Source organism: Bos javanicus, chromosome 1 (genome assembly GCF_032452875.1).
Source record: "Bos javanicus breed banteng chromosome 1, ARS-OSU_banteng_1.0, whole genome shotgun sequence".
Lineage (NCBI taxonomy): Eukaryota > Metazoa > Chordata > Mammalia > Artiodactyla > Bovidae > Bos > Bos javanicus.
Window position 1 is genome coordinate 125,287,371 of NC_083868.1, and position 20,371 is coordinate 125,307,741.

The following is a 20,371-nucleotide window of genomic DNA, read 5'->3' on the forward strand; positions in this document are numbered from 1 at the left end:
ACACGACTGAGCGACTTCAGTTTCACTTTTCACTTTCATGCATTGGAGAAGGCAATGGCAACCCACTCCGGTGTTCTTGCCTGGAGAATCCCAGGGACGGGGGAGCCTGGTGGGCTGCTGTCTGTGGGGTCGCACAGAGTCGGACACAACTGAAGTGACTTAGCAGCAGCAAACCTACAGCCAGCAAATTTTCAAAATGGTACCATTTTTCCATCAGAATATCTTCAAAATAATACCATTTTTGGAAAACATACAAAAATAATATTTTAATGAGTATATCTTTCTAGGTAGAATAGACTACATGGGATGGGGCCAGGAGGAATAGTCAAAGGGGTCTCTATCTGTAATGTTCTAATTTTTTTTAAGCATGTTTATGTATTGCTTGTTTAATTATGTTTTCTTTTGCAAAAGAAACACAATTAAAGCTGCATACCAAAATTTGCAGCTAATTAAATGTAGTACTTAAATGAAAATAGAGCATTTATAGCCTTTAGTGTTTATATTAAAAACTACAAAGAACTTGAATGTAATGAGTTAGAATATCAACTTAAGAGTGAGAAAGGAACAAGCAGAACAAGTCCAAAGAACAAAATTAAGTTAAAAATAAAGATAAAAGTAGAAAAAAATAGGAAAAAAAAAACTGCAATAGAGAAGATCAACAAAAACCAAAAGTTGTCTCCTTGAAAAGACCAATAAGGAGACTTCTCTGGAGGTCCCATAGACTCTGACTCCCAGTAGAGGGGGCACATGTTCAGCCACTGGGGAGGAACTAAGATGACACATGCTGTGCAGCCTAAAAATCAGAACAATAGCAAAAACAAAACGAAAAAACTGAAAAGGCCAACAAAATAGACAATAAGGCAAAAAAAGAGAAGAAAAATTAACAATGTTAGAAAGGAAAAGGAGGGCATAATCACAGCTGCTGTGGAAATTACAAAGATAAGAACATGTCATGTAAATAAACCTAAAAGCTTAGATGAAATGGACAATTTCCTAGAAACGTGCAACTTATCAAAACTGTCTGAAGGGGGAAGAAGCTACATAGACCTTAAAGAAATTGAATCTGTTGCTAAAAATCTATTCACCAAAAAATACACAAAGCCCAAGTTGTTTCATAGGTGAGTTCTATTTAACTTTCAAAGAACGGATCATTTGATTTTTATATAACCAGTTTAAGAAAAAAGATAAAGGAGGAATGCTCCTCAAATCATTGAATGAAGTTATTATAATACTCCTGAAATAAAAGTCAATGGCTGTAATAAAAATGAAAAATACATGTTGATCTCACTTATGAACATAGATGCAAATGTTGTGAACACAGTATCAACAAGATAAATTAATCAATGTAAAAACAAGCACATTATGACTGAACTGGGTTTATCCCAGGAATATTAAGTATCCTCTAATATTAGCATATTGTAAATATAATTTGGGCTTCCCCCAAATTATAGTGGTAAAGGTGCTAATGGTAAAGGACCCGCCTGCCAATGCAGGAGCTGCAAGAGATACAATTTCCATCCCTGGGTCAGGAAGAACCCCTGGAGGAGGGCACGGCAATCCACTCCAGTATTCTTGCCTGGAGAATCCCAAGGACAGAGGAGCCTGGTGGGCTACACAGTCCATAGGGTTACAAAGAATTAAACAAAACTGAAGCAACTTAGCTTGCCCATGAGTATAATTTAACAAATGAAAAGAAAATATCTCTATAGATATAGAAAAAACATTGAATATGAAAGATTCAACACATATTTATTTTTTAAATTCTTGGCAAAGTGTAGAAGGGAAGAATTTTATTTATGGATAAAATGTATCTGATAAAAACCCATAGGAAACATCACACCTGGTGGTGAACCTTTAGAAGTTTAATCTCTTTAAAAATTTTAAAGTATTCTTCTTTTGATGTATGTTTTGGCTGTTCTCTATATCTTTTTATCTTAAGCAGTAAACATCTTGATGTAATCTATGTATACTTAGAACGTTGTTTACTTAGGAAAAATTCCAAGAAGTAGAATTGTTTAGATCAAAGTTTAACATCCTATAAATTGTATTATATTTTCCTAAATATCCATGAAGGAAGATTGTGCAAACTTACAGTGACAAAAGGAAATTTCCAAAGGAATTTGAAATAATATAAACTTGGAAAATAAAAAGGAAGTTCCCTTTTTATTCATTTCAATTATTCAATAGATATCACTATTGAGCATCATGATATGCTAAACTCTCTGCTGGGAGTTGGTATTCAATGACAAACACAGCAAATATGCTTGGTGCCCTTCTGAAGTTTGCAGATTCGTTTTGAGGTCATCTGCCTATCTTCTTTAAGAAATTACTTGTGTGTGACTTACCCATTTTTCTGAGTTTTCAGTTTGATTCTACAGAAGCCAAAATTCTAGGGTCTTCAGTATCTGGAATATAGAGTCCAAGAAATGAGATCTCTTCAGGTAGAGTAACTTTGTTTTCCAAACCAAAAATTGAATGGATGGTAGAAAAGCACAATAGTACTTAGATGGGGACAAGGGAGCAAAGTATCTGAAAACAGGTCCGTCCCCGAAAAGTCTGAAACGTATGATTTCCTCACCCATGGAAAGGGAGGGAGTGCTTACACACAGAGAGGCTGGGGACATAAACCGCAGGCTACATCATATCCCCAGTTTTGCCTTGAGTAGGTTCTACAGTGATTTGGCTGAAGTTAAACTGGCGTGCTGCAATTCATGGGGTTGCAAAGAGTCAGATACAACTGCGAGACTGAACTGAACTGAACTGAAACTCAGAAACCACTATGGAGGAGAGCCCTTCAATAGCATTTATCATTCTCAATCAGCAACTTTAATTTTATTAATAAAAAATAATAATAATAAAAACCTCACCAATGACAAGAGAGCAGACTAGCTTTAGCTACTCCTTCCTCCCAAATCAGACGTGAATAAACTATGTAATTGAGAGAAAGCATGGAACCAAGCAAATCATAAAAAGTATAAGAACACCTGGAGAGGTGAGAGGTAGTCTTGATGTGGTGTGGAAAGGGGCCACATCTGCACAGCAGCCAAAGCAGGAGCCCGAGGAGAGGATCGGTTAGAGATGTGAACTTCTGTGTTCACTATTGCTCTCATTATTTTGGACTGACCTTCATCCGCCTCATTGCAATAACCTCAGGCATCAATTGTCGTATCAGGAGTAGCGTCTGAGTTGTGAAGATGTTGATGAAGGTGTAAGATGACCAGTTGCCCTGCCCTTGAGCATCCTCTCCTCCATCTCCTGTGCCTCTAAATTCCCAGGCTGATGGAAAGTAACCTAGAGAGACTGCCTCTTGCCAGTGTTGCTATGTTCTAAGGATTTAAGGGTCAGTCCCTGACAGAGGAATTGCCAGAGGAGTGAACTCAGTTTAATTTGGGGGTGATCCAAAATCTGATGGTGCTGGAGGCTTTCTCCACTGTGGAGCACATCCCTTCCCATCTCCTAAAAATCTCTGAAGGAACACTCTAGTGTGTGTTCCTCCTAACATTTCTTTGTAACATTTGGGGACAGGGTTGACCCCAGAATTATATGAGCTCACAGGCCAAAATAACCAGATGCCCAAGGAGCACCACCAATGAAAAACAGAGTCCAAAATCTGGACATAGACCACAAGAAGCAAAATTATTGAAACAGGCAAGCTGATAATTTAAAATAGGCATATTGAAGAGATAAAGAATATGAAAGATAGATATTAGATAAAGATATTTAAAGATAGATAAAGATATTAGATAAATATAAAATATTAGAGAATAGTAGTAATTTGGGACAGATACAAGATGTTGTAAAAATATTAATATGGAAAATATTAAACAAAAAATGTTAAAATAGAGAAAAAAGGATACTACTTTTATCTAAAAGAAAATCGAAGTGAAAAGTTGCTCAGTCCTGTCTGACTCTTTGCGACCCCATGGACTGTAGACTGCCAGGCTTCTCTCTCCATGGAACTCTCCAGGCAAGAATGGAGTGGGCAAGAATTCCTTTCTCCAGAGGATCTTCCCAGGCAAGGGACTGAACCCCGGGGTCCTGTATTACAGGCAGACTCTTTACCATCTGAAGCACCAGGGAAGCCCGAAACAAAATTGGAATTAGTTAATTAATGGAAAAGGCACTTAAAGCAAGGAATCATTTTTAAATGACACAAATACCTTTGACATTTTTCACTTACATAAATGCATCTTAATTTGCCAATCTTTTGATAGTCAATGCTTTTTCTTTGAATCTTAGAGTTCTAGGATGTCTTTCTTGCACAAAGCACACTCAAAATATATCTACCAGAACTTCCAGTTTCTATTTCTGTGTCTTTAATTCAGAGCCAAGAATTAAAAGACATGCGCAAAGTATGTAAGTTGAGTCTTTCTGTATTTCAGTGTATTTTTGTAACATTTTACAGTTGTCCTGCTCACTACTAATTTAGTAGCATTTTCTATGCAACTAATTTTTACCACGTCTTTCCTACACATTTAACTTAGTGTTTTGAAAAAACAATTCTTTTTCATAGTCACGCTTAATCTGCATAGATAAATTAACCGTTAGGATTACCAGTTTAAAGCAAACATATAAGACTTTGGGAGTAATGGAATTGACTCTTGTTAAGCCTAAAAATTTATGTGATGGGTGTAGGAGTGACCTGGGCAACTGGAGAGTAATCTGGTGCCATCAGCATTTGCTGTGCAGAAGGCATTGGTTGCTGTGCTTTCTGGCACAGTCTTTCCCTCCATATATGTTCATGATTTATTTTGTGTACAAACTCATTCTGAACATCATCAAAAATACACATGTAGCCAAAAAGAACTTTTTGCAGGATCTTTGTGGGATAACTTTGAAGTGCCTAAACAGTTTGGAAACAAAATAAAAGTAGCTCTAAAGCACCAAAGTAAGTCAAAGCTAAAACTTTCATTCAGATTAGATTTTTGCATGCATGGTTCTTATGTGAAAATAGAACTGCATTCCTTGGAAACAAAGAGAAATACATTCTTGTACTGTAATAATTCATAATTTTTGACATTTTACCTATATTGTCAAGGATGTGAAGTAGCTTCAATACCAAGAGACCTTAAAGAGGGGGCTTAATGAATCTTGCTGAAGAAGAAAACTCAACAAAGTTAATCAGTGTAAAATAAGAGTTTTCTGGAGTTCAATACAAGCAGTGACAATCTACCCTCACCACACTTTAACTCTCACAAAGAAACAAGTCAAGCAAGCTTAATTTTCATCAGCTATTGATTTATAGATAGTCGTGTCTTCATAAAAATCATTTGGTCGCTGTTTTCTAATTAAGTGGCATTATTCAAATGTCATTTTTTTTTGTCTTCATTTTCATTGATTTCTCTGATTTATAAACTCTTTCACATGTTCCAATTTCTTATCATGTTTAACACAATCAATGTTCTACTCTAAGCTTCAAGCCTTCTATTGAATGCCTTTACATAATCTAATCTGCCATAGTTCAGAAATTAAATTCAAACTCTTCTTCATAATAAAAATTATTTTAATCTTTTGCGGTAATTTTTTCTTTCCTTTGTCAGTCAAATTAATGAACTCTTTAACCATCTGGAAAACAAAAAATTAAGAGCTTGAATATTGAATATTACTATTTACATATAGTGTTATATACTTGTATCAAACTTAAAATCATTTTGAAATACACAAGAAAACAATCTGCATTCTAAATTGTAAAATATCTACCTCCACGTATTGTACAAAAGATGACCCCAAAGCAAAAAGAAAAGTTGAACAAAGAGTTTGGCTATAGGCTAAATAGCAAATCAGTTGAATTAGTCTTCAAATTATTTTCCCTCAAAAATAGAAGATGGGGTAAGAATGGTAAAATAGTTTTTTGTTTTCTGAGATGTTCTGGTTACTGTTGTACCATTATAGTAAAGTGCTCAAAATTAGCTAATTCAGAAAGTTACCAAAGGGATTCAAATATGATAGATACACTAACAAAAATGACAGTTTTTATTGGGAGTAACATAAAGTGAAGCAAAGAAACTGGAAATTTTCAAGTTAGTGATATAACTAAGTATTATTCCAAACCATGCTTCTACTTCTCAAAATTGAGGCAAAGCCTTTCTCAATTGCTTTGGCTCTAGTGTTTTCATTTGTCCCGATACTCTATGCATTACACTGTGAAATAGCTGATCATAAAACAACACTGAACAGTGTCCTCAGTCCTAGGCACTGTAGTTTGCAACACTTTCATCAAGGAAATGGGACAGCATAAAGCTCCCAGTGTTGTGGCTCAATATTCAATTTGTTGCCAGTGACGAATCTTCATGTAGAAGGACCACACGGTCCTCATGGTGGATGGAATGGTGTAGTTCCAGTCGTGTTGTGGATGCTTGTCCCTCATGCCAGTGGCAAGGGCTGGGGTACTGGTATTCAACTCAGAGACCCACCTAAAGAAATGAAATCATTAGATATCTTCCTTTTTATATACATTCTTCATACTCCCATTCAAGAAAGAAGTCAGCATAGGCTAATAATAAAGATAAAAAGACACACAAGATGAATAAGAAAGGAGATTAAGAATAGCTGAATGTAGAAAGTAGAAGAAATGGATATTAACCTTTAAAACTTTGGATAATATGTGTATTTTATCAATGCCTAACAATATCAATGTTTCTCTTGGTTTCACTAAGAGTTTTTTTTAAGCATAGTTTTAATTTCTTCAGAGAAAATATATTAGTTCAACTAGTTAATTTTCTTTATTTATTGGCAAGGCCACTGAGAAATTAATTATGCTGTGCCATGTCTCCCTTTTTTTCCTCTGAAAGACAATACTATTAGATTTGCTGCGAAGATCCTTCTGGAGGACATTTATTTGAACATAATTCTGGTCACTGTAGGCCCCCAGCCCTTGCAGATATTCTAGACTAGAGGCCCCATGTGCCAACTACAAGCTTCTAGCAAAATGTTTACTTTCAAGACAAATAAGACAGTAGAATGAAAAGTGGCCGTTGCTGTCTAAACTCTAAGATTTTACCTAAACTGCAACTCTTCTGATAGAAATCCTCTTTCTGCTGTTAGAGCAAGCAGGATGAAATACTTGACTCTTATTTTTTATGAGCTGAAGAAGTAGAAGTAGGAGAAGCAGTTGAAAGTGATAAGAGAACCAAATTTCAATTCAACGAAAGGAAAGATCTTCCAACAGTAGTGCTCTTTGCAACCCTATGAACTGTAGCCCATTAGGCTCCTCATCCATGGGATTCTCCAAGCAAGAATACTGATGTGGGTCACCATGCCCTCCTCCAGGGGATCTTCCCAACCCAAGGATTGAGTCTGCATCTCTTATGTCTCTTGCATTGGCAGGCAGGTTCTTTACCATTAGTGCTACCTGGGAAGCCCCTCTAACTGTTACAGATATCCAAAAATGCCATTTGCTTCCTTGGATAAGAGGTGAGGTTTCTGCCTTTAGCCGTGTTCAATTATAAGCCAGAGAGCCCTAATCAAGAGTATTGGAACAATCAAGCACTGGCTAGACGTCTGGTCTACATACATCACAAAGTAACTCTGGCTTTGAAATTGATGTTCCTATATTTTAGGCTATGTGTGTATGTGTGTGTGTGTGTGTGTGTGTGTTTCCAGTCATTGAAATAGATCTAAGACCAGTCTTCTGTGGGGAACTGATATTCCTGATCAATATCATGATAATAAGCACTTTGAAGTTGCAGACTTGAGAAGATATTCTTAACCTAATGGTACATTAACTTAAATGCAACCTTACAAAACTCTGTACTTATCCCTTAATAGCCTCCCAAAACAGAGAGAATCAAAAGTAGAAAACCTCCAGAAATAAGAATACTATTATCAGTGTTTACTGGCTAAAGTAATTTAGCAGACTCATAGAAAATAACCTTCCCTTTAAGTTATAAGCTCAAGGATTTCAAGAAAATCTGACTACAGTATTTATTCAGTTTAATGAAGCTCAATTCCTTGTAGCTGTAACTACATTTCTTTCCTATATTAGCTTTACTTACTTAATGATGCCTATTCATCTTCTTAAAATGTGTTTTGCTGTGTTTTTATAGGCTGTGCTTTTGGAAGTCTCATGTTTTTAAAAAGTCAAATTAAGTTTAAAGGAAGACAATGAAAAATACAGGGGATGGGAGAGGGCTGGATAGCAGCCAGGAGTGCATAGGGAACCCCAAAATTCTCAAAGAAATGACAAAGATGCAGCTCTCTGAACACTCAAGCCCTGTGAATGGCCTTTACTACAGGACCAGTAGAGCCCTGACCTTGAAGCATCTGATCTTGGATTTGAAGCCCATCTCCTGCAAATAGGGCAGAGACACTGCATGAAGTTTGTCTTATTTTAGGACATAGATAGATATAGATATAAAAACACACAATATATGTACAGCAATATTATAAAACTGTGCAATCATTATATAAGACACAGTCCAGAAATTTCTCTAAGGGGAAAAGAGGTGACAGGAAAGGAGATCTGTCTTGATGTTACAAAGGTATGGCAAGACCTTTGGTTTTACTTTCATTTTTTGAGAGGAGGAAAGGGTTAGAAGGATTGGATTGGAAGGGATGGTAAATAGACATTGTGGGGAGAAAAGTATCCCCCATCTTAAGTCACCCCCTGCTTCCACAGCTGCTGCTGCTGCTGCGTTGCTTCAGTCGTGTCCGACTCTGTGCGACCCCATAGACAGCAGCCCACCAGGCTCCCCTGTCCCTGGGATTCTCCAGGCAAGAACACCGGAGTGGGTTGCCATTTCCTTCTCCAATGCATGAAAGTGAAAAGTGAAAGGGAAGTCACTCAGTCGTGTCTGACTCTTAGCGACCCCATGGACTACAGCCTACCAGGCTCCTCCATCCATGGGATTTCCCAGGCAAGAGTACTGGAGTGGGGTGCCACTGCTTCCACTAGTTGGGTACAAAGAAATTTACCTTTTAGTTTTCTTTACTTAAAAAAAACACATGATCGGAATTACAGATATCTTCCCAACCAACAAAGAACTGCCCTGATGATCAAACAAGATGTATGAAACTCTGCTCTGTAGACTCTAATGTGTTTACAAGCATTCACCAATACTATTATTAACTGTCATTAACAAACATCTTGCTGTCCCTGAACCTGGATCTTGTCTAGTGGAGAGGCAGTGTAGTCTGGCAGAGGGGGTGTGGACTGTGGATAAAACTCAGGACAGCTCAATTCTTCCCTTTATTGTGTTTTATGTGGACAAATGCATTAATATGGTCAAATGCAGTTGTCCCAACTGTAAAATAGAAATAATAGTATCAATTTATGAGTTTTCTTGTTATAATAACATGAATTTTTAAATTTTTTGAAAGCCTTTAACACATTCCCTAGCACAAATCCTAAAAAGTGAGTCCCATTGGCATTATTACTATTTTAGAAGTATAATAGTAATACTGATATTATTTTGTTGTTGTTATTTAGTTGTTACGTCATGTCCAATTCTTCTGCAACCCTATGGACTATAACTTGCCAGCTCTTCTGTCCATGGGTTTCCCCAGGCAAGAATACTGGAGGGGGTTGCCTTTTCCTTCTCCAGAGGATCTTCCTGACCCAGGGATCGAACCCATGTCTTCTGCATTGGCAATTCTTTACCACTGAGCCACCAGGGAAGCCCACTGATATTATTACAATGTCCTAAATCTAGAAAAGGACCTCAAAAGATTGCACTTGTACTTACTTGTAAATCTTGTACTTATAAAGCTTTGGCTTCGTAAGGAGACGCTTCACTCTGGGTACCATGATCTTGACTGGCAAGAAAGCTTCTGTCCTGGTGGTAAAGATCACAGGTCTTCAGCACAATTCATCTCCTATGCTTACCTCTAGACCCCATAGGAATTATTGGGTTCATCTTGAACAGATTCCCTCAGGATTTAGGACCAAGCAAGTATTATAATCCCAGGAGCAAAAGTTTATAATTCTAACAGAATATATTATAATGTTTGTTTGCAAATCCCCCCAATATAGTAATAAAAATTGTTTACTGGTACTCTAGTTGGCTTCTCATGTGTCTCAGTGGGTACAGAATCTGCTTACAATGCAGGAGACACAGGCAGATGTGAGTTCAATCCCCAGGTCAGGAAGATCCCCTGGAGGAGGGTATGGCAACCCACTCCGGTATTCTTGCCTGGAGAATCCCATGGACAGAGGAGCCTGGTGGGCTACAGTCCATAGGGTCACAAAGAGTTGGACACGACTGAAGCAACTGAACACACACACAGCCCGGTTTGTTCAGAATAGTTGTAGATATACCCAATAACTTATAAAAAACGAAATCTGAAGTATTCTCTAAAGAAGGCTCCCAGTTAAAAATAAAGGCAAATTTTATTAACAAAGAAAAAAGCTAATCCCAGGACAAAATTATGGAAAAAATAAAAGAATGCATTTAGTTCTTACTTTACTTTCACTTTTATTACAGTTTTATATGTTCTTTAACATCCAAATTAAAATGAATTTCAGTGCATTACTTGGACAAGTAGATGAAGGTCAGTATGTTGGGCCAAACTTTACTAAGTCAAATAGAGGCCACTTTGAGGAGTGAGTCCATGTGAATTTAATTAGTGTTAGTTAATCTGGGTGTAGTGAACTGCTGTAATATTTCTCACATGAACCAGAGTAATATGATAGTTTCGTTCTTTCACTATTAGGAGAAAGAATCAATCAGAATTCATAATAAACATACTTTATAAAACAGATATATAATAAAAAAGAAATGCTTCACCATGGCACCAGGTTTTCCTTCCCTTCCTTTCATGTTTAGAGTTGGTATGATTTTTTTGATCCAAAAGAATTCAAGTTCTGGAAGATTCTTTGTGTAAAAGGTTGTAGTAATACTTGAAAAATGATCATATGTAAAATCTTCAGTATAGTCAATATCAATTCAAGATAAATAAATAAATAAAACAGATATGATTTTTTTCTTACTTTCTATTAATTACAATAAGTAACACCAAATTAAAACATAGTATCAAAGAAGCCTGTAAAAAAATGATTTGCTGACCATATTAAGTTGTATAATTAACATAGGCATGATTACCATGAATTTTTAGAGCTTTTAAAGATAGATTGTCCTCTTATGCAGTTTAAATATTCCCCTAGTCTTGTTTGCACTATTAACTTGCTTCTTTTTCCTGAAGAAAAGCTTTCCCAAGCAAATATTATTTTAAACCTGAGTCCCCGCCAAATGCTAACAAACTGTGAATTAGTGGAAATGAAACGAATGTTGTTTACTGTACTAGATAAATAAAATGTTAATTCAAGTTATTTTTCACTGACCCTGAGTGGGAAAGAAGTGGATTCAAGGTTATTCATATTGAATACTGTATCAACTATTTTGACATTTGTTGTTATTATTGTTACTACTCTTTTTGGTTTTGGGGTAGAGTTTGTTCTTTATTTTTTCAAAATTGACCAATAAATCTATTTCCTCGGTAATTGACTACTCTGGGCCAGACTGGGGCAATGAAGGTTTAATGACCAAATTGGTTGCTTCTGTCAGCTTGGCCAGTAGTCTTTTTGGCACAGAGGACCAGTTTTGTGGAAGACAAGTTTTCCATGGACCAGAGGATGGGAGATAGTTTTGCGATGATTCAAGAGCATTACATTTATTGTGTACTTTATCTCTATTTTTATTATATCAGCTCCACCTTAGATCAACAGGCTTTAGATCCCAAAGGTTGGGGACCCCTGCAGTAGAACTTAATGTAGATTCTCCTTCTGAAACATGTCTTTAGGAGATTTTTGCATGTGAAATACAAAGTTGAATTTGCCCACACATTTTCATTAAGTGCCCCAAGAAGGAAGTTATTATGAAGTTAAAATTCAGAGGAATTTTGTTACATGATATAAATAGACAAAGGAGTGCTAATCAGTGCTACCGCCTTGCTTTGAAGGGTATCTTTCTTAAAATTCTAACAACCAGCTACAATTTAAAATGAGTCTATCAAATTGTCAAAGGTTTTTTTTTTTAATTGATAAAAATTAATTTTGGCAAGAATATGAGGAAAACACAGCCTCCACACCATTGTTAGAGATGAAAATTGGTATAATCTTTCTGATAGGCAGACTGGTAGTATGTTGAAAAAGTAAAATTAATGTCTGTCCTTTGACAGAAGTAGCCCATATCTGGATATTTCACCTAAGGAATAGTCACTCAGCTGAGGAGAGAGGTTTGTATAAAGATGCTTATTGCAGTTTTGTTTATAAGGAGAAAATCTGAAACAACCAAATATCTAATAATGGATAATAATGGACACAGTGAAATAAAATTTGATATGAAGATACAAAGAGATTGTGCTGCCATTAAAAACTGTTTAATAAATTCAAATTTATTGCCATGGAAAGAGGCTTATAAATATCATTGAGCTAATGAAAGTAAATTATATAAAAATACAGTCAGATTTATGTAGCATTTTGCATGATGACTGCCCTAATGGCTCAGTATAAAGAATCCTCCTGCCAAGGCAGGAGACACGGGTTCAATTCCTGGGTCAGGAAGATCCCCTAGAGAAGGGAAGGACTACCCACTCCAGTATTCTTGCCTGAAGAATCCCACAGACAGAGGAGTCTGGCGGGCTACAGTCAATACGGTCACAAAAGAATCAGACACAACTGAGTGACTGAGCACACACACAGATAAGGATGATTGATAATTTCCTAAAACTAAAAAGATGAAGAATTGTGTGAAAGCAAGGCTAAAGAAAGAAAATATTTGGGAAATATCTTATTCTACTCTATTTTTTTAATTTTCATTTTTAACTGAAGGACAATAGCTTTACAGTGTTGTGTGAGTTTCTTCCATACAAGAGTGTGAATCACCTGTAAGTATATGTAATCCCCTCCCGCTGAAGCCTCCCCCCACCCCTTCCATGTACCCATCTAGGTCATCACAGAGCACTGAACTGAGCACCCTGTGTTACACAGCGGCTTCCCACTAGCTGTCGCTTTTACGCATGGTAGTGTATATCTCGGAGAAGGCAATGGCACCCCACTCCAGTACTCTTGCCTGGCAAATCCCATGGACGGAGGAGCCTGGTAGGCTCCATGGGATCCATGGGGTCGCTAAGAGTCGGACGCGACTGAGTGACTTCACTTTCACTTTTCACTTTGATGCATTGGAAAAGGAAATGGCAGCCCACTCCAGTGTTCTTGCCTGGAGAATCCCAGGGACGGGGAGCCTCGTGGGCTGCCGTCTCTGGGGTCTCACAGAGTCATTCCGACACGGTTGAAGCAACTTAGCAGCAGCAGCAGCAGTGTATATCTGTCAATACTTCTCCTTCAACGGGTCCCACCCTCTCCTTCTGCTGCTGTGTCTACAAGTCTCTTCTCTATGTCTATTCTGGTCCTGCAAGTAAGTTCATCAATACCGTTTTTTCTAGATTCCATATATATGTATTAATATATTACTTCAATATTTGTTTTTATTTCTTGTAGTTTAATTCAGCTTTCTTTTTAATTCTGAAAGTAATATGTTTGCAGTAAAAAATTAATACAAACGTCAAATGTCTGTAAAGTGAACAAGCTGTTTGTACATGTGTATGTTAATACACTTGATGGATTCATCCATATACAAACATATTTTTTGTTTCTTTAACTTACTTTTTTTTTATGTCTCACATTCAGAAGTCCTAACTCAAGCTAATAACAGCTGAATTCATCACACACATTCCTGAACCAAACACACTGGTCTGAAAATGGGTAAAGAAGTGGACCCCAGAGACAAAATGGGGTACAACCACTAAGAAGAGGCTGAATGGATCCTAGTCAGCAAATGTCCTCTCTAGAGTAAAATACACTTGGGATGGGAACCCAAGAAGGGAAGGACCTATACATTTAACCTTGATATGTGGTTATTAAAGCTATGACAAACCTAGACAGTGCATTAAAAAGTAGAGACATCACTTTGCCAACAAAGGTCCATATAGTCAAAGCTATGGTTTTTCCAGTAGTAATGTTTGGATGTGAGAGTAAGACCATAATGAAGGCTGAGCATCAAAGAACTGATGCTTTTGAATTGTCGTGCTAGAGATGACTCTTGAGAGTCCCTTGAACAGAAGGATATCAAACCAGTCAATCCTAAAAAACAACTCTGAATATTCATTGGAAGGACTGTTCCTGAAGTTGAAGCTCCAATACTTTGGTCACCTGATGCAAAGAGCCTACTCATTGGAAAAGACCCTGATGCTGGGAAAGATTGAAGGCAGGAGGAGAAGGTGGTGACAGAGGATGAGATGGTTGGATGGCATCACTAACTCAGTGGACATGAGTTTGAGCAAGCTCAGGGAGATAGTGAAGGACAGGGAATCCTGGTGTGCTGCAGTTCATGGGATCACAAAGAGTTGTACACAACTTAACAACTGAATAACAACAGCAATGTGATTAATGTCAAAAACTGAGTAGTCTCTCTGGACTGAATATCTTCCCCCATCTTCCCCCCCAACAAATTCATTTGTTTAAGCCCTAATCCTCAATGTGATGGCACTTAGAGGTGGGCCTTTGGGAGGTAATTAGGTCATGAGGGTGGAGTGCTCATAAATGGGATTAGCACCTTCAGAAGGTGAAACAGTAGAAGGAAGTTCTCCCTTTCTCTCTGCCATGTGAGGACACAGCAAGTAGGTTGCTGTTTGGAAGCCATCAAGAGGGCCTTCATCAGAACCAAATTGCCCAGCACTTGGATCTTAGAATTTCCAGCCTCCAGAACTATGCGAAATGAATTTCTATTGTTCAAGTCACCCAGTCCATATTATTTTGTTATAGCAGCCTGATGTGTTATGGCACATAGGCAGCAGCCAAATCTCACATTTTGAAAAAGTAAAAATATAATGAAATAGAAAAGTGTCCCCCATCTCCTGTATTTTCCCTCATATTTTCACATTGTCTGTGGCTATTTGGGTTACAGTGTTTGTTTAGATGGGCTGGCCTAGAATGTAAAGTGAGTGCTCAGGATAATTGATGATCACTACCGCTGCAGAAAGACCAGCCTGTACCGAAAGAGCTGTGTCTTTTTAATCCATTCTTTCTATTACTGGTTTTAAATAATGTGTCTGACAAGATTCTGCTTTCTTTCTGTCAACTGTCAGTGAACAGGTATTGGGCATTATTTGTGGGGCTGTAAATACATTACATGAAAAAATAATGAGTCCTTAAAAAGTCAAGAGAAATGCCTCCAGAGACGTTTACCTCACATGGTGATTTATGTAGGTCTGGGAAGGAAGTTTCAGAAACTTCCAAAGGAAAAGTCTGGAACATAAACTAATTTCTCTTCCAAATCTGCCTTTGCTGTAGCCCCTGGACATATTTCCCTTTCACTTCTAACCTGGAAGTTGGAGAATGTTTCTCATGTTCAACTTAAATTGTTTAGTTAATGGTCTAAGAATAACTCTTGGGAGCATCCCTCAGCATAACATGTTATTACTCTATCCCTCTGACTGAATCTGATGTATCTATTGTGTTCTTGCTGAATAAACTGATCCCTGGGATTAATCATTTTCTTTTTACCAGCTAGAAATTGTAGACATTTAATGGATATACCTACATCAGTCAATTTAATGAGTCTCATTGTCCGAAGTTTGAAATATACTGATCATTCTAATGTTGAAATATAGTTCACATTCATCCTTACCACAAGTTTCTAAGTTCTCCAAGTTTGTCTCTCCTGCCTGCCTGAGGAAGATAATTTAGCTAAAGCTTTTTTTTTTTTTTAATATAGTTCTTCCAGGGTCTGAGAACTCAAGTGCACCTTCTGGGTGATGTACAGCAGGGGCTAAAACATTCTTGCATGGTTCACTACAGTGCACATTAACCAAATCACGTAGTGTCGGTTTCTGCTAAGAGGGACTGTTCTGTCATCTTGGTAGGAATTGTGCCACTGAGGATCATGCTGGTAAATCTCAGCCTGGGATATCACTGACAGCCTTGCAGTTGGAAAGGAGGCTGAGATGCTGACATGGATGTGGCATCTGTCCCTGGGCAGAAAGGCAGGGTAGTCAGCTGGCCTGGCCAGGATGGGCAGGTCCCCTGTGCCTCTCCAGAGGCTGAGCCTAGGGATGGCCTTCCCCATACAGGAGGACCATCTAGTCACCAAACACAGCACAGGAAATTAAATGGACTCAAAGCTGAAGCATAATTCATGGCTTTTGTTCTCTGTTTTGTTTCCAGTTGTTTGAATTTATGAACTTCTTGGCTGAGAACGTCATCTTCTGTTACATGGGCCTGGCACTGTTCACGTTCCAGAATCATATCTTCAATGCTCTTTTCATACTTGGAGCCTTTGTATCCTTTGAAATACAGAACACAAGGAGAAGAAAACAAACTACTTAACTTTAGGGATTATTCTTTTAAATTGTTCATTTTCCTCAGATTTACTGCAAAGTTCAAATTCAAAACATGTAAGTAATTTGAGTTAGAGGAGAAAAGCATCCTAAGAAATATTGGGGCCTTTATTAAATGTCTGTGGTTCAAGATATAAAGTTTGGAAATTGCTGAGGAAAATAAAGGGAAAAAAACTGAAAAAGGAAGACATTTTTTGAATATTCAAAATATGTTTAAAATATGAATCATTTACATAAAAATTATGTCAATCCATTTTTTATGTTTAATCTGCATTAGAACGTATCAGAAGACAGCCAGGCCTTAGAACATTAGAAATACTTTCACTGAAAGATGGTAAAATCTTTTTTCCAGTGAAGACTTTGTAAAAAGGATAGACAGAGTAAAGATCAAGTCAAATTACCATGATGGATGTGCTTTCACTATCTTAAGCATTGTGCACATGTAAGTTTAATAAGACAGCCTCTTTCCTGTAAGTAAAAGAACAGGTAAAGTCTAGACCTCACTTTTAATGCAGGGGGCTTTTCTTGCTCTAGGTCTGGGGTCTAAGCATTCCCAGAGGGAATGGATGTCTATCAAAAAAGATACTGAGCCACTGTGGATGTTCCCAGGGATAGTCAGCAGCTGTTATCCTTGTTCCTCGTTGGAAAATGGACAGATGCCCTCTGGGATCACAGGTAGATGATCCTAACAGCCAAGAGAGCCAACTCCTCTCCGGAAGCCCTGGTCCAACTAGGCACCAGCCCTGGCCTCTTGTTCCCTTTTCACTGAGTGGAGAAGTGAATTTTCAAATTCCATCCAAATCTTAGAAGGACACTCCCTCTTTCCCAAATAACTCCTCCCATTTGAGGACAAACTAGCACAGACAATCAGGGAAGATGTCCAAGATGTCAAAAGGGGAGAGATGACTACCACCAGTATTTTCATAGATTTTTTAACCTGTATAGCTTGGATTTTAGTGAAATGCCTCTTAAAGCAGAAGTTGTTTTATACATTTAGACAGGCAATTCCTCTCGAAATTAAATTCACTAAAAGAAAAAAAAAATAAGTGAAGCTTGCTAGATTTAGAGAGTATAAACTGATGGAAAGTAAGATGATAATCGTGAGCCAAAGCACATTTATCCTTTCTCAAGTGCTGCTTGAGAGGATAATGGCACAGCCTCGGAACGGTCTCTGCCTCACATTTTGCAGCAGAATTGAGCGTAGAGTCAGTTATCAGCCACATAAATGTGATGAGAAAATTTACAGCGATTGAAATGGTATTGGGTTAACAATTTTAAACCAAGTATATGTTCAAAGAAGAGAGTCCTCTATTATTTCTGGAAAGGAACTGACATTGAAAGATGAATTTTGGAAGCAGTTTGGACATACATGTATCTACATGTTTATTCCTATTTTCTGGGTCATAATATAGAGAAGCTTAAGGACATAATATTTAAAGCCCAAGGACTATCACACTTATGGCAGCAACATTTTCCTCAATGTTTCCCTGCGCTTATCCACAGGTAGCAATTTTTGTAGCCAGAGCCTGCAACATATATCCCCTCTCCTTCCTCCTGAATCTAGGCCGGAAACACAAGATCCCCTGGAACTTTCAACACATGATGATGTTTTCAGGTATGTGAATTTTGTTGTGTGTTCGTGCAACTTTTCTCTCATATTTTTTCCTTGGACTTGGGAAACCATGTACACTGTACATTATACTTAGAGACTTCTTGGGGAAGCATAACTTCTCTTTATCCCATTGTACCTACTTTCATGCTGCTATCCATACAGTCTGTGCACCAGTGGCATTTCTTTCCAGAAATAAAATGAAATTAAAGAGAATCTGGTTAAGATACCCACGCGTTTCAATATCTGCCCCAAACTGGCCAGAATCTAGCCTAGAATAGCCACTGAACTTTTCCCTGGCCTGTGCTCAGTCACTCAGTTGTGTCTGACTCTCTGGGACCACATGGACCACAGCACACCAGGCTCCTCCGTCCATGGGGATTCTCCAGGCAAGAATACTGGAGTAGGTTGCCATGCCCTCCCCCAGGGAATCTTCCCAACCCAAGAATCGAACCCAGCTCCCCTCATTGCAGTCGGATCCCTTAACTGAGCCACCAAGGAAGCCCTTTCCTGACCTATTTCAGATCCATTTTCAGTTGGAGGAATTTGCATAATTGTTTCACAAAATGCAGACCTACAGATAAATAGTGTGTAAGTGGTGCCGTTTCTGTCCATTGTTACGGCTCCTTCTCCTTAGAAGCCTTGCTGCTTCCCTATGCAAAGCTGCAGGAAGTTTTCATGGTTAATACAGAAGCAAATCACAGCCAAGTATGATCAGTTATTAGTTGAGAAAAGCGTTAATAGCAATTCCACCAAATACCAAGAGCTGTCCTACACACAGGTGGATGAAATCAGCAAAATCTCTACTCTCAAACCATACCTGAAGGCCCCTTTTTCCCCAAAGAAAACAAACAAAATGAACTTGCTGACCCTGAACTGCTCTGGGGACTGCGCTTCTTTATGTTCAATTAATTTTCCTACCATCAGCCTTTTCTTATTTGAAGACTTTTCCCCTTACAGGTCTTCTATGTACTTGTACACTTATGTTACAGTCGGAGGCAGTTCACTGATAGGTACATGAGAGTAAAACAAAGCTTCACAACAGAACAAACAAAATGTGGGTTATACAGGAGGATATGGAAAAAGTGAGAAAAACTATCATTTACTGAATATCTGCTATTTGCTTCTCATTATAAATCAATCCTAGTGAAGTGAAAGTTAAAGTCGCTCAGTTGTGTCCAACTCTTTGCAACCTCATGGACTATACAGTCCATGGAATTCTCCAGGCCAGAATACCAGAGTGGGTAGCCTTTACCTTCTCCAGGGCATTTTCCCAACCTAGGAATCGAACCCAGGTCTTCCGCATTGCAGGCAGATTCTTTACCAGCTGAACCACAAGGGAAGCCCAAATTAATCCTATGAAGCAGATATCAATCCATTTTCTAGATGGAAAAAATGAGGTTCAGAATCTCAAAAAAAGTTAAGTAACTTGGCTAAGGATGAAATCATTCCTAAGCCAAGGTCTGTGAAACTTCACCTCAAAACCCAACAAATCCAAATTTTTAGAAGTAGGAATAAGAGCTTCCCCTGTGGCTTGGCAGTAAAGAATCTGCTTGCAATTCAGGAGACACAGGTTCAATCCGTGGGTCAGGAAGATCTAGAAAAGGAAGTGGCAACTCGCTCCACTATTCTTGCCTGGAAAATCCCATGGACAGAGGAGCTTGGTGGGCTACGGTCCATGGGGGTTACAAAGAGTCGAACACAACTTAGTGAATGAACAACAACAACAACTAGGAATAAAAGGCTTGTTTTACCTTCACTTCCCTCCTAGCCTGTTCCACACAGTAAAAGGTGGCAGCTCCCAGGTTGACAATGAGTCGTTTAATCAAGTGCAGGCAAATGGAGATCCAGAGTTTTAAAATGTCCTCCTGTAGGCCTCTGACAGTGCTTCCCTACATTTCCAGATATGCCGGTGTGGCATGCCCGAGACAGAGAGTCATACAGAGTGTATTGTACCAATCAGTTCAATTCAGTTCACTTCAGTCACTCAGTCGTGTCCAACTCTTTTCGACCCCATGAATCGCAGCACGCCAGGCCTCCCTGTCCTGTTGTACCAATAGGTGATCTTTAATTTAAAGCAGTGATGACCTTTGGTAATGATTAACTCTTATAATGGGACAGCAAAACGCAGATTGGATCACATAAAGAAATTGGCACTGGGGCGCATTTTTGTAAAGCATTTCTAGGAGTTGGGAAGCACTGTTCCTTCTTTTCCATCAAAATATCAGTAGCTTCACTCTGGAGAATTGTGGTTTATTTTTAAAACTGGGATATTATATTTTAAACAATGCTTTATTTTACAAAGAAGATTTTGAGAAAAGTACAAGGTTTAAACAGCTATCTTGGGATGTGAAATGTCTGCCCGAATAACCTCGTGGCTTGCTGGTTTTCTGGATTTGGCATCTTTTGTGTTTGCTTAGCTGTCAAATT

General features: G+C 38.2%; 1 protein-coding gene across 2 annotated transcripts in view; it reads left to right on the forward strand.

Annotated features, from left to right (window-relative positions):
- Positions 1-20,371, forward strand: part of SLC9A9 (solute carrier family 9 member A9) — a 669,138-nt gene that overhangs the window by 388,916 nt on the left and 259,851 nt on the right. For both annotated transcript variants that reach the window (XM_061419306.1, XM_061419316.1), the window contains exons 10-11: positions 16,160-16,273; positions 17,836-17,947. In XM_061419306.1, the coding sequence (XP_061275290.1) occupies positions 16,160-16,273; positions 17,836-17,947 (226 nt within the window). The remainder of the gene's footprint in view (positions 1-16,159; positions 16,274-17,835; positions 17,948-20,371) is intronic.